Raw genomic sequence first — 13,285 nt, forward strand, 5'->3', positions numbered from 1 at the left:
TTATGAAATTAAGTACAGGCACCTGACCACAGAATCTCAGAATGATTATGGCTGGAAAAAGATCTCAAAGTCGATCTAGTTAAAATTCCCCTGCTGTGGGTAGGAACACATGATGTTAAGGGTTATTTTTTCTTTTGAAAATGCACACACTGTACCTTTTCCTGACAGATACAGGTAATTTAAAGGGACAGAGGAAAAAAAAAAATAAAGCCCAAACCAAAACCCACAACAGAATTTATTTTCTTATAGGTTTGTTTGTTTTTTTTTTTAATTTTGCATTAAAGAAAGGAACTTCATCAACATTGATTGTCATTTACAGAAAACATTCAAAAATCATGTGTGCATTATTATGAAATGCTAACAGTGTTTAACTAATAATTTACAGGTCATAAAATAAGACAAAGATCTATTACATTCTAAAGTAATATAGAACCTTTTCATTTGACAAGTATGCTGGTCCTACAAGATTCATGATAAAAAACCCTCAATGGTCACTTTCTAAATGAATCAGGCTGTCTTTTTTACTCACATACACATAAATAAGGTCAATTATATTAAACAAGGGAGAAAGATCAGAAGAGAATTGCAGATGTAAAAATGCTGGATGAACTCCTGGCACTGTTGAAATCAGTGAAGGGTTTGCCGCTGGTTTCAATGGAGCCAGATTTTTACCCAGTACGTCATGATTCATTTGCAGTTCTGCTTTTTGCATCTACAAGCCAGTTAAGATACATCACAGTTATTACACAATTAAGCTTATTAAAAAAACCCAACAAACCAAACCAAACAAAAAAACCCCACCTCACAAAACCCACCCCCCCAGAAACCACTGTTGAGTCTATGAGGCATTTGATTTTAGAAAGGAACTTTTATTTGTCTTTTGAGAGTGATTAATTTTTGAGTGCTACTCATTATTTTATTAGATTGTTTATTATCATACTTCTTGACAGGCAATGCAACTCTTGTGTGTTACCAACAGTGGTAAACATGCTTACCAAATAAAAAACAACACACCCCTAAAATTCAAATTAAATTGATTTACAACAATATAACTACAGCCAAGCACCAAATAGCTCAGGGCTTGGATCCTGGGTCTTAACATCTCATTTCACTCTAACAAAATGAACTGGAAATAGGATAAAAACATTAGATATTTGAAAGTGGGAAGTATATGAAAAATCATTTCTTCTCATAATCCTAAAAGCATTTTCAGGGATATTTCAAAAATATTAGAAAGCTTCATTTAAATCTAAATATCTATCTTAATTATGTTTTTATTTTTTATAAATTGGTAATCACAAAATACTAGCCATTAAAGTCACATTTGGATGCCAGAAAAGCATCTAAATACTTTGCCCATTATTTATGCTCCTGCCTGTATTACATTGCAGCTGTTGATAAACTGGACATAATTTCTTTGTTCCATTATGATCTTTAAAATGTGCATTTGGTGAAGATCAGTTATGGCTTCAGATTACAGCTAATGAGTGACCTGACCTCAAATCAGAATAAGAAATTAACGGCATACAAAAATATTTTGCTCATTGGAAAGAGAGAAATGTTTCTATTAATATAAGACATGTCAGAAGGATTCATAAAAGCCATATGCTATAAGAAAGCATTATTTGCTTGAACAACTTTTCTTCAAATCAGTTAAATGCAGTCCTCAGGAATTATTATTGTACTCACTGTACAGACTTGCTGGGATCACGTTCCACTGACAATCCCACATTTTTTTCCCAATTACGAACAGAAGCATACACTAAATATCAACGGCTGGTCAAAAGGCTTTTATCTATTACAATCAGTTTCCATAAAAACTGAAGAGTACATTACACTTACAGGAAGCAAGTACATAATTTGCTCTTTGATGTTTTTCCTCTTTAAAAAAAAAAACAACAACCCATTACAAAGTCTTATGTTTAAACAGAGACATAGAAAAAATCAGTGTATTCACTGTCCCAAGTTATTTACAGCAAAAATTACAGAGACAGCATACATATTGGACCTTCCACAAGCATATATTAAAAGTAATTACATATGAAAAAATATTTTATTTGTCTTCTACATTTCTACAATACATACTCAGGTTTCTTTCTTCTTGTTTTGTTTGTTTAGTTTTTAAGTAACTTCTTTAGTGTTAATCAAATCAGGCAGAGAGTGCAGCTGTAAAATAAGGGATTTTGTTGCTATTATGATTCCTATATTCTTTATATTGTCCATTCATTACAACTGAAGTAATTAGTTTAACATGGGAATTATCTCATAGCAATTAGCATAAATCTCAAAATACCCAATGTATTCGATTTAGCTGAGTGTTGGTAACAGCTTTGAGTTCAGTTGTGCTTTATTTGTTGCCACAAGTACAATCACAGAGCCGCTCCCCAAAGTGTACTAGAGGTCACATGGCAGTCACACAAGAGGCAAAGACTATCATGGCTAGTTCACTGGCTATGCTACTCAGTGGCTTTTTAAAAATAAGTGCATGAATAAATCCCCATATACTGCACAAGAATGTGTGGTCCACACTCCATAGGGTTAAATGATTATTAGGTTTTTTTTAACTAACAACAAAACACCTTTTTTGCCTGATTCTGACATTGAAGTGACACATTAAAAAAACCACAAATGTAGTGCATCTGAATCTGAATCCCCAAAGTCAACAGCCTAATGTAGTTACTTTGACTTATTAAGCTGCGTGTCTAATCAAGACAAGTATAAGTGCTTTTTTTTTATTTTTTATTTTTTTAAATAAGCTGGTTTTATCTGAAACAGTTGTCAAGGTAAAGCCTGTTCTTTCCTGTTCTTGGTGGTTAACCATCTGCTCCTGCTTGTGTTTCAATGCAGTTGCATTCCTGTTGCCCAAATAAGGGGCCAATGTGTTCCTAATATTGAAAACTAGGAGCCATTTTTAAAATTCTCTCCAGTCTTATACTGAACATACTTTACTGCTGTCAATATATAGTCATAAACAAGGACCTCAGCATTTTCTTGAAGCACAAAAATTTTTCTCAACAGCAGTATCTTCATTCATAAATTAGCAGCTATATTCAACAAATCAAAAAATTATGCAAAATCACTGTGATATCTACATTAGTTGAATTTTTTCCTTTATGTTATTGTACAGAAGACCACGTGCAAAGCAAACAATTTCTTGCAAGTACAGTTACAAAGAAACACTTACAATTTACTTATTGCTGCTATATCCAATGCTGTTCTCTTTCACTTCCCCTATGTGCTGTGCTTGAACTGTGAGGACGATGAAATTATCCAAATGTAGTACATCATGTTACTGAACTCACTGTGAGCAGTATTATCCTTGCTGCCTGCAGTAACACCCAGGAAACACTTCTTTCCCAGAGTATTTTATTCGTTGCCTTATCCTCTCAACAGAAATGTATGCGAGGGTCATTTGGAGGACACAGACACGGCCACCACTCGACATTCAGCCTGCCTTTTTAGGAGAGTTACTGGTCTGTGAGCTACCACTGTGGAAGTTCTAAGCCTCTTTTCACAATGATTCTTGTCTGCAGACTGCACACACAAGTGGCTTTTAGAGCTGCAAACAACTTCTGGGATGATAACTTTTATGTAAGTGTTGGGCTCATTGTCACACAGTCATGCAGGGACAACACATGCAGGGACAACACATGCAGGGACAATGCATGCAGGGACAACACAGCAAAGTGACAGCATGAAGGAAGAGGAGGAAGGAGCTTGCTTTCTATCATCTGGAGCCTCCTTTGCAGACTGCAAGTACAAATAAACTTTGAAAAAGAATGAAGATGAGTCATTTACCACTCCAGGCCTCATTCACTCGGAGCAAGGAGTAAAAGGAAAAGGAAAGAGAGGCAAGATCCTCTGACCATAAGACCTCTGAACTTTTTAATGTTCACACTAACGAGAACTTCAGGTGCTTGGACATGGCTCCTTGTGACCCAAAGGATTAAAATAAGAATTGCAATGGGACAGTTGTTAAAGAATATGATGGTGAAAATCCTGATGCATAGGGATGCTGGCCTCTCTGCCTCCTGAAGGTGTCCATCAGTCTTCTAAGTGGAGGGAGTTCAGAGGATGGAGGGAGCCAAAAACCACACATACTCACTGTGATAACAGGAGCAACAATCATATTCAGAGCTGAGGAAAACCTCTTGGTTGAAGACATGGAATTAACTTAATGACTGGCAATATCATCCACCACAATTTATCCTTCTGTGTGTGTTCTTGTAATGACAGAAAATCCATAGTGTAGAGGGATAAACACATTTCAAAACTCCAGGAAGTGTGAGTATTTTTCACTAGCAAAGTATAAAATGGGGTAATGTTTTCTTGATGTGAGAAAGGGACTAATCATACCACGGAGAAGTATTGCTACAGAGTCATGGGCTAGCTATGATTTTGTGCATCCCTGAGAGAAAATGGTAGCTGTTAGCCACTTGCTCATGTCTACTTGTTCTTTACAGTTACTTCTCCATGTCCTATCTCAGTGCTCTTGTCATTGCTGACACACCATCACTTATTCCATGTCTTAACCTTTCCTCTTACATGCCTGCAGCAAGTCTGAATATGAGTTCACATTAATGGTACATAAAATTTCAATGAGTACCTTGAAACTTTGTCAGTTGTCTAAATTCAGTAATTCACACAAAGCTTGCTTGCATTTTGTTCCCAAAAGGACCTTAACATCATGAGCTGATGGGTCAGTAGGACTCTGCTGACTGTGAAACAACAGGCAAAGTCTGACAGATCAGGCTGAGGAAATGGTGACAGTGAATTCAGTTTATACCAATGTTACTCCTAATCATTGGCTTGAAAGCCTTGTCTGGGTCATGTTCACTTGGGCAGCTCAAGCCATGCCCTTCAAAGCCTCTAACAATCTCTTCCAGAATATCACTGTTACATTTATAGAGTTATTTCCACTAATGAAACATCCCTGAGTGGCATAGAGTGCAACGTTTGCATCAAGCAGTGATTGTCATTTACAAAGTGTGAAACTTAGAGAGTAAAGAAGAGGATGGGGCCTCCAGCACACTGTTCCAAATGGATATCAGAGATAGGATTTAGTTTCTAGGGTGGAGGCAGAAGGTGCTGGGACAGGCTGGTAGGTGTAAATACACTGCTATTTTATGGCCAGGGAAAAGCAAGGTGTTCTGTCTCAAGGTTCTATTTCATACATCCTTAGACATAATGTACTGGACAAAAAAAAAAATAATAAAAAATCTTCCGTGTTTCACTTTGATTTTATGTGCTGTATTCCTGGGATGTCCAAAGACAATGACTGAAAATAGGAACCACCTTCCGGGCTGGACCATAGCTCTTCTGGAGCACAATTAATACAGAGTCAGGAGGGAGAAGGAGTGGGGGAGACTGACCATCTTTCAAATGATGTTTGAAAGCACAGCTTCAGAAGGGTGGAAAAGCCAACAGGGAAAGGAGCCATCAGCTGCACATCTCTATCTATCTGAGCTGCCTGACCAATTTGTGAGACTGCAGTCTGGTGCAGGCTGGTGGTGGGAGGCCAAGAAGCTAGCACACACGAGCAGCTTTGTGTAGAAGTTGTTGCATCAGAAATCCCGCAAGTCGTCCCAGAGGGAAACACACCACTGTGAAACTGAACAAAGAAAATCACGTAACAAAGCTCACCTTCCTGGGCAGCTGTGGTAGCTGCTCCACCTCAGCACCATAACCTGGCAGAGGTATTGAAACAGCGTTGGTGCCCAAGGTGCAACAGGAGAATAAACTGACCCTTGGGAAACTGGGCTGAAATGAACAACACGGAGCATGAAGTCAAAGCATTTATGAGGGTGACATCTGCCTTTTGCTCAACAAAGCTCAAGGGGGACCTCTTAATGCCAAGGGCCTCCAATCTTGTTGGTTGAGCACCTTCTTGGCTGAAATGCCTCAAATTTTAGTGACTCTAGTTAGAGCTGAGTGTCTGACAACTTGCAGAATCAATTCCTTAATGCTGTCTATCAAAGCCAATCAAAAACCACGTGTTACTTTTGGAAACAAGTTTCCTCAGCTGACGTGCCTTTTACCACCATGTTTCTTTTCTAGCAATTTCCATTAGAAAGAAATACGAATCTTAGAATTAGTTCTTTATAAAAAGAGCAGGCAAGAGTGATATTTACTGTGAAATAAAGTCTTTGTGGTAGAATAATGAACACTGTACATCTGCTTCCTCAATGCCAAGGGTAATTTAGCATAATACCGCTGAATTACTGGAGAGCAATATTAGTTGTAGGTTCAATACACGCTTTAAATATATGCTTAAAATAGCCTTTTGCTACAGGTCCCAGGTTAATCAATCATTAAAAAATGTGTCTCATTTGAAAAGCCTGTCACTAAAAAAATCAACAAACATATCCAGTTATTACAGCAAGAAGATGTGACAAATTCTAGTTTTAGACACTTGAAAAGCTTCAGGTTCTACCATGGACTACTGAAAGCCAAAACAAACATCAATAAAGTACTAATACTGTGAAGTTATTTACTAAAAATTCATGCTATTTTATCCCTAAAAGTCCATGGATAACTTGAATATGTGAAATCCAGTGTCAAGAATTTGAAACTTTGAGTATAAGCTGGCAAAACTAATCACAAATATCTAGTCTGTGGCATGTTATCATTATGTGTTCTACACTCAATGAAGGAAGAAAGAGGTACTATACCTATGTGGCCAAGCCCAAATGACAGAAAATTAAATAAAATCTAATTGCAGTTACCACAGCACAGTTCCATAAATAAATAATTTTTGAAAATTAATTTTCATCTTCCAAATAAACAACAACATTATTTGCTCAAATCCTGCTCTAAAAGTAACAAAAACTTGTTTGGTAATATTTGAAATTCTTGGTAGAGGTTATTGCCTATCTATGACAATGAAGATCTTGTATGCCAGAGTATTAGAAGTTTCAGGACAAAAGCCAAGAATCCACTTTTATTTCTAAACTTTTGGGTATTTCTAACTTTGTGGTCTCTGACAAGTCACTTAACCTTTTTTCTTTCATTTCACATCTTTAACATGTGATCATAATCATTACTGATTGGAAAGGTCATGACATTGTAGAGATATCAGAATAGTGCTTTAAGGATTAGAGGCCCTGCAGATAATGTCTTTTTCCCAAGTGACCTCCATTTAGTTATCTTGCCTGAGAAGTAATTCAAAAAATCCCAAGGAGTGATTAGCTTATTTGAGAAGAAAACAACATTTTCAAGATGTAACACACAATTGTGAAGGACTATTTATAAACATGACAAAGCTCTTTATTAAGCCGCACTATAAACAGTAGTATTTATCACTTATTCTATATTTCTATGGGTTGACTAAATATATCCTTTTGATATACTGAAAATGAATTTATAAAATATTTTAAACAGTATGTGTGTGTTCTTGTGTTGGGAAATCAAGGAAAACATGAATCCCCTGCAATTAAAACCCAGCACTTCTAGAGTTCAGCATGACTTGATTATTTCCCCGATAAATCTAGACGAATGGTACATAGACATTAAGTTTTGATATACACATACTTTAAATTTGGGATCCTTTTCCTGGATTTGCCATACAAGAAGGGCTGCAAACAGGAAAATCACTTTATAAAGGAATGTCAGTCTTACAGTTAGAGTGGTATAAAGAAGCGTCAAGAGTAATGCTTTATTATGTTAACTGAAGATACTTTAAGGTAATCACTAGAGAAATGTGCTCTGAATTTGGACTAAAAAAAGTAACTTTAGTAACTGCTGTTCTATAGGACTAAGCAATTTTGAAAAGTATGTCACATTTGCAACAAAATTCTCACAACTGAATTTGCTGGACAGATTTTTTTCCTTTTCTTTTTCTAAGTTGTAATGGACCTGCACAGAAACATTTATTAGCTGAGTTTGTAACTACTCTCGTACCTGTTCTGGCATTGCTAAAACAGAACAAACATATTGTGATATTTTCTAGACTCGATTCTGCCACAAAACACATATGCAAACTTGCAAGCTGACTAATTGAAGGCAAGGAAGAGGTACACAAAATATTTGAAACAGCTTGTGAATTATCTGCTCATGAAGAAAAGAGAAGCTTGAGAGCAGAGCTGCACAAGGCATTAAGTTATCACTACAACAGGCCAATTTTCTTCACTCACCCTAGGGCTCACCTGTGGGCTCCCTGTGACACTGCCCCTCCATAAGCCTGGCAAATGGGCAGGTCCTTTGTGCTTCCCCTTGCCTTGCCTCAGATTGCACTGGCTTCTGTGTGGTTTGAGATAAAGAAACACATCTGCTTTGTGATCCTGCCTTCACTTCCTTCCTTCTCTACTGCCTGCTTCTTCTTATTTCTGCTCTATGCCCTCCACTGGGATCCCAGGAGGAGACTGCTCTGAAAAAGTTCACAGTAGGTAAAAGTGGTGGTAAAGAGAGATGTAGCAGAAACCGAATCCCTCTTTCATAGCTAAAACATCTGTGTTTTGTACTACTGGCAGAATGCAGGTACATTAAAAATGACTGCTGATTAAATGGAATTAACCCACAAGATTAAGTCCATGGCAGCCTTCCACTCCCCTCTGTGTTTGCCTTTGGTTTTGCAAGCAAATGCAAGTACAGTCAATTCAGAGACAGACAAAAAGAAAGCTCCAATCCAATCCTTCACTCCACTCCTGAAATGCATCTAAAATAAATCCTATATATGCATATATATATATATACACAGTTATATACATACAGATATATACATACATATATGCATGTGTTTAAAACATACACAAATGTATGAGTGTAGTGGAAACCATTGGTCCCCTCTAGATGACGACTGTCAGACGCATGGACAATTATACTGTCCTTTGTAACCATGGACTTCACCCACTTTTGACTTTCCACCTCCTTCCTTTCCTCTTCAGAGATACATTTTAGGCTTGCTATGGTTTTCACTGAGCTTACTACCTATCTTTCTAAAGAGTTCAGCAAAAAACAAACCAAGACTTGAAGCTAATTTTCAAAGCGGTATATATATATGTATATATATATATATATATATATATATATATGTATAAAATCATGTGTGAAATCAAAAAAAGTACACATGGGATTGTCTACATTTTTACTCCACGTTTCAGATACTTTACTGAGATCAGGTCCTACTATGTTCACTTTTATAGATGTTCTATCCCTGTAACAGTGAGAATATTTAAAAAAAACAAAACCCAAACCAATCCTATTCCCCTTTTCACTAAAACCATCCAGACAAGGCTTTTGCACCATTGATACATTCCTGATGTATGAATTACACACAGCACACATGCTCTACATTACACACATCTCAGAAGTGATCCTGTCATTACACATTGGCAGCTGACAATTTAACTCCAGCAAAGCAAATCTTGATTGCGCAAAGTAAATCTAATACATTACTTGGAGAGTAAGAAATATATGACAGCTGGATTGAGCATCCTTTAAATGTAGGCATGTGATTTTAAGTTACATCATGTATGCATATAATGCATACATACATATATACATACATACATACATATATGTATATAAATAAGTGAGTGTGTGTGTCTTCCATATATGCACCATAATTTCCAAGGCAGCTACAAATTTCCACATGCATTAAACTATCAAAAACATAGAACTAGGCAGTCTAATAAGTGGAATTTTCTTAAATTATATTTGAACAATAAACAGCAAGAGTAATACTGCAAAGTACTGCTCTATTATCATGTATTATCTACAATAAAGTTCTAGGAACAGTTGTCTCCCAAAACATCCCCCAATAAAAGTAAATTAAAAAAAAAAAGATAACACCCAGTGTCCTATATTTGTGTATTAATTGTCAGTTCAAAAATGAAAAAAAAAAAAAAAAGGTAAACAAAAGAGAAAAAAGACATCCCCACTCAGAGTTGCATATTTACATTCTTCAAACTGTAGCGGTGAAAAATAATTCTATTAAGTGCAGGACATTCCTAGTGTTGCAGTAGTGACATTTTTAATAATTTCTTCATGAAAACATTTCTTTTTGTCTTACTAGTGATGCATTCCATGACTACGTGAAAATTCTATTATCCCCTTCACTTGCAGCCAGTGGTTGAGTCTGGATTGAAAAGCTCCTTGTATAATGGAGGAAACAGTGTGTTCACTATGTCTGGATGAGATTGCTTAAATACCTGCAGTTTCTCTCCGTGCAAGTTGCAAAGTGCAGTAATTGTTGGTATCTTGGCTATTAACTGTAAGACATTGAAACAAAAAAAAAAAAATTACACTTTCCAAAATGAACTATGTTAGCGTCTTGGTGAGTAACTGAAAGAGACACGCTATCTAAGCTCCATCAAAACCCATCCAAAGGACTTGACATTGTTCTTACTATGAGAGCTGCCCCCAAAGTTTTAGTCAAGGGGCAAAAATGCATTTAACGAGGAACAGCCTCAATGAGCACTTTTTAAAGGCAGTCACATTCGTTATAGGGTATGAATTAAAATTATTGGTATATTGAATAAAAAATGGAGTAAGAGGCAACAGGGACAAACAAGAGTCAAACAAGCCTATCTTCTACGCATGGCAAGCACATAGTGCACTTCTTTTAGCCTACATTAATGTGGTAATATGTACAGAAATGGCTGTGGAAAGAGTCATGCTTGAGGACTGCTTGGTGTTTTGTTTAAAGAACTTACCTTTGTCAATGTCTCCTCATCGAGGTGGTTCTTCTGAATAACATGTTGAAGTGCAAAGTAAATCTTTTCCTGAAGCTTCTGGACCTTCCTTGGCTCTATTAACCAGGCTCGATCTGAGAAAAAGGAAAAGAGAAGTTAAAGAATGCAGAGACTGGGGCATGCTCATGGTCCACACAGGGTACTGCACTGCCAAGTACCCACAGGAGTCCTAATTCTCATGAGGAAGGACTGCACAGTAATTAAAGACATGGTTTCAGGGGCAAAGTGTCTTAACCTATTAAAGGATCACCTGAGCACTTAATTAACACACACAAAATATACAGGAACACAGTGTTGGCTCTGCATCTCGTTGTCCAGAACAGGATGGTAGGCATAAAGATGGGAACAGAAATGAAACATGGCTCAACATTTTATTATTCTCTGTTGGTACAATCAGTGTTCTAATTCCATACTGGCTAGGTTATAAACATGTCATTTTATCTCAGTGTCTTAATAAATAAATAATAAACTTACTGATCAAAACAGTTCTTTGAAAATAAGAGAATGTAATTATTAAAACATTAATATATCTCATTATTTACTAGGCTAACATTTTGAGACAAAAGATATTCTAAATAAAAAGAAATGGCTTTCTTCAAGAGAATTGCTTCAATAATTCAAAAGAATTGCAAAGTGCAAGTTTCTCATTATTTAAAAATGTACTCTTTTTAAACAATGCAAAATACAACATTATCTGGAAGGATAACAGCTGCGCAGTTGTTTTAAAACCTATATGGCTTCTATGGTTTTGAGAAACCAGAAAACCCCAGGTGCAGGAGGTTGTCCTCACAATCTATATTCTCACAAGTCATAGGTTCTAGAGACAAACACACAGAAAGAAAAGAAGCAGACCCCAAGACAATACAAACCCATTAATGCAGTGTACTTGCAGCACCACTGAACCTTCTGTTTTACCACACTGGAAACTGTTTTTTTCTTCTGCAATCCAGACCAGTTCTTGGCTACAGATTTTAGCTTTCGTATGGGAAATAAGATAACTTCTTTTATCACAAGCTTGAATCTCCATGTACAAATTGAAAGATTCAGGAAAAAACCCTTTCACTTTTCTTTCACCCATTCCCCATCACTAAAATAAGTCACAGAAATAATTTAAGTTAACCACTTCAATGAGCACACATGCCACAGAGGCTGGAAACGAGCAACATTTCATCACAGGAGTAGCACAGTTCTGCCATTTGTCTTACTGTCTCTGGGGAGAGGTGCATGAAAAGAGTTGATTGTCAAGTACTGTAAAGAGACAAAAACAAACCTCAGCTACTTAACAGATGATCAGGAAAAAAACCCAGTATTTTGTAAATGTTAGAGAACTGTGCTCCCTGAAGGTAAGCCAATGGATTGATCCTGTGCCATCAGTGGCCATAGAAATGGAATTAGCTAAGAACACATGCACTTTCTACACAACAAGCACACAGTAGGGTTTAGACTTAACAGGCTGGACGCCAAACTTTATGCTATTGCAAAACCTGGCCTTTGAATCATGCTAAATTAATGCCTGTTGTGGCAGACTGGAGCTAAAAAGATTTATCAAAGAGACCAGTTCCTAGAGGTTTCCCTTTCTGTCACAAGAATAAGCTTAAAAACAGACTGAGGCAGTTGAAGGACAGGTTCATCACCCACCTGTCATGAAGCATGCCGTATATTACACAAGAGTTCTTAAATTTATGACAAGAGCTAGGTAAACCTTGTTAACAAATGCTAAATTTGTATCTCAAAATGTGATTTCTGCCACCTGAATAGCATCTGTAAATTTGGCTGGAATTTCACAGGTAACTCTAGCTATGTTCACAGAAGTGCAGGAAAAGGTCAATAGATTAGTGACCACCTTTAAACGATGTAGGAAGCAGTGTTTCAATAGTGTACTCTTCCTCTTGGGTTTTGGACTTGTCCATCTTTGAAGAGTACACAGTCCAGTAGGCTAGAGAATAGTGTAGGAAAGATGAGAGACAGCTCAGAAAGAGACAAGACTTGGTTTTGGTGAAAGGAAGAAGGAAAGAAGGAACATGGCATTCAGGAGAGGGACTGGAACAAGGGAGCAGCCATGATCCTGTCTTACCAAGTGCATCCTTTGTAATTTTGTAGGTGGAGATGCCTCTGCTGGATTTCTACAACATTTCGGCTTTTGAAATCACAAATCAAGCTAGAGAATCACCTTCAAACAATGTAGGTTATGTCCAAGAAAAGGAAAATCTGGATTTGTGTGCTGAATTAGAAGGAAAAGGGATGTGACACTGGCCTTTGCAGCCTTTGCAAAACTACTGATGGATGTTACTCATGGATGTTCTCAGGTCCCCTTACTCCCAGTGGACTGCTCTGGTTTCTGTAAGCTGCCTAAACACTGAGATCAAGGCTGCAAGAGTCGCCTTTCAGGTGGTGACTTCTGCAGAAAATAAACCTGAATATGAGTACTTCCTATATGGAATCTTTGTAAGCTTATATTAGTCAATGGAAGGACTGGTGCAGTGACTTCTGTAAAGCAGTGCTTTATTTTTAATTTTTTTTTGTTCCCACGAATAAACTCTTTATTGTGGAGGAACCAGAACATCAAATGTGGAAGGAAATATTTCATTCTCTAT

At 37.0% G+C, this 13,285-nt stretch overlaps 1 protein-coding gene across 3 annotated transcripts in view; it reads right to left on the reverse strand.

The window, feature by feature from the left end:
• Positions 1 to 240: 240 nt before the first annotated feature.
• Positions 241 to 13,285, reverse strand: part of RORB (RAR related orphan receptor B) — a 136,023-nt gene continuing 122,978 nt past the window's right edge. The window contains exons 9-11 of one of the 3 annotated variants that reach the window (XM_015615293.3): positions 10,653 to 10,765; positions 10,149 to 10,208; positions 241 to 712 (exon numbers count right to left, since the gene is read on the reverse strand). In XM_015615293.3, coding sequence (XP_015470779.1) covers positions 485 to 712; positions 10,149 to 10,208; positions 10,653 to 10,765 — 401 coding nt within the window. In that variant the 3' untranslated portion in view covers positions 241 to 484. Of the gene's footprint in view, positions 713 to 2,750; positions 10,209 to 10,652; positions 10,766 to 13,285 lie in introns of those variants that run through there. The other 2 variants (XM_033520598.1, XM_015615295.2) reach the window with 2 other exon arrangements.

Source organism: Parus major, chromosome Z (assembly GCF_001522545.3).
Source record: "Parus major isolate Abel chromosome Z, Parus_major1.1, whole genome shotgun sequence".
Classification (NCBI taxonomy): domain Eukaryota; kingdom Metazoa; phylum Chordata; class Aves; order Passeriformes; family Paridae; genus Parus; species Parus major.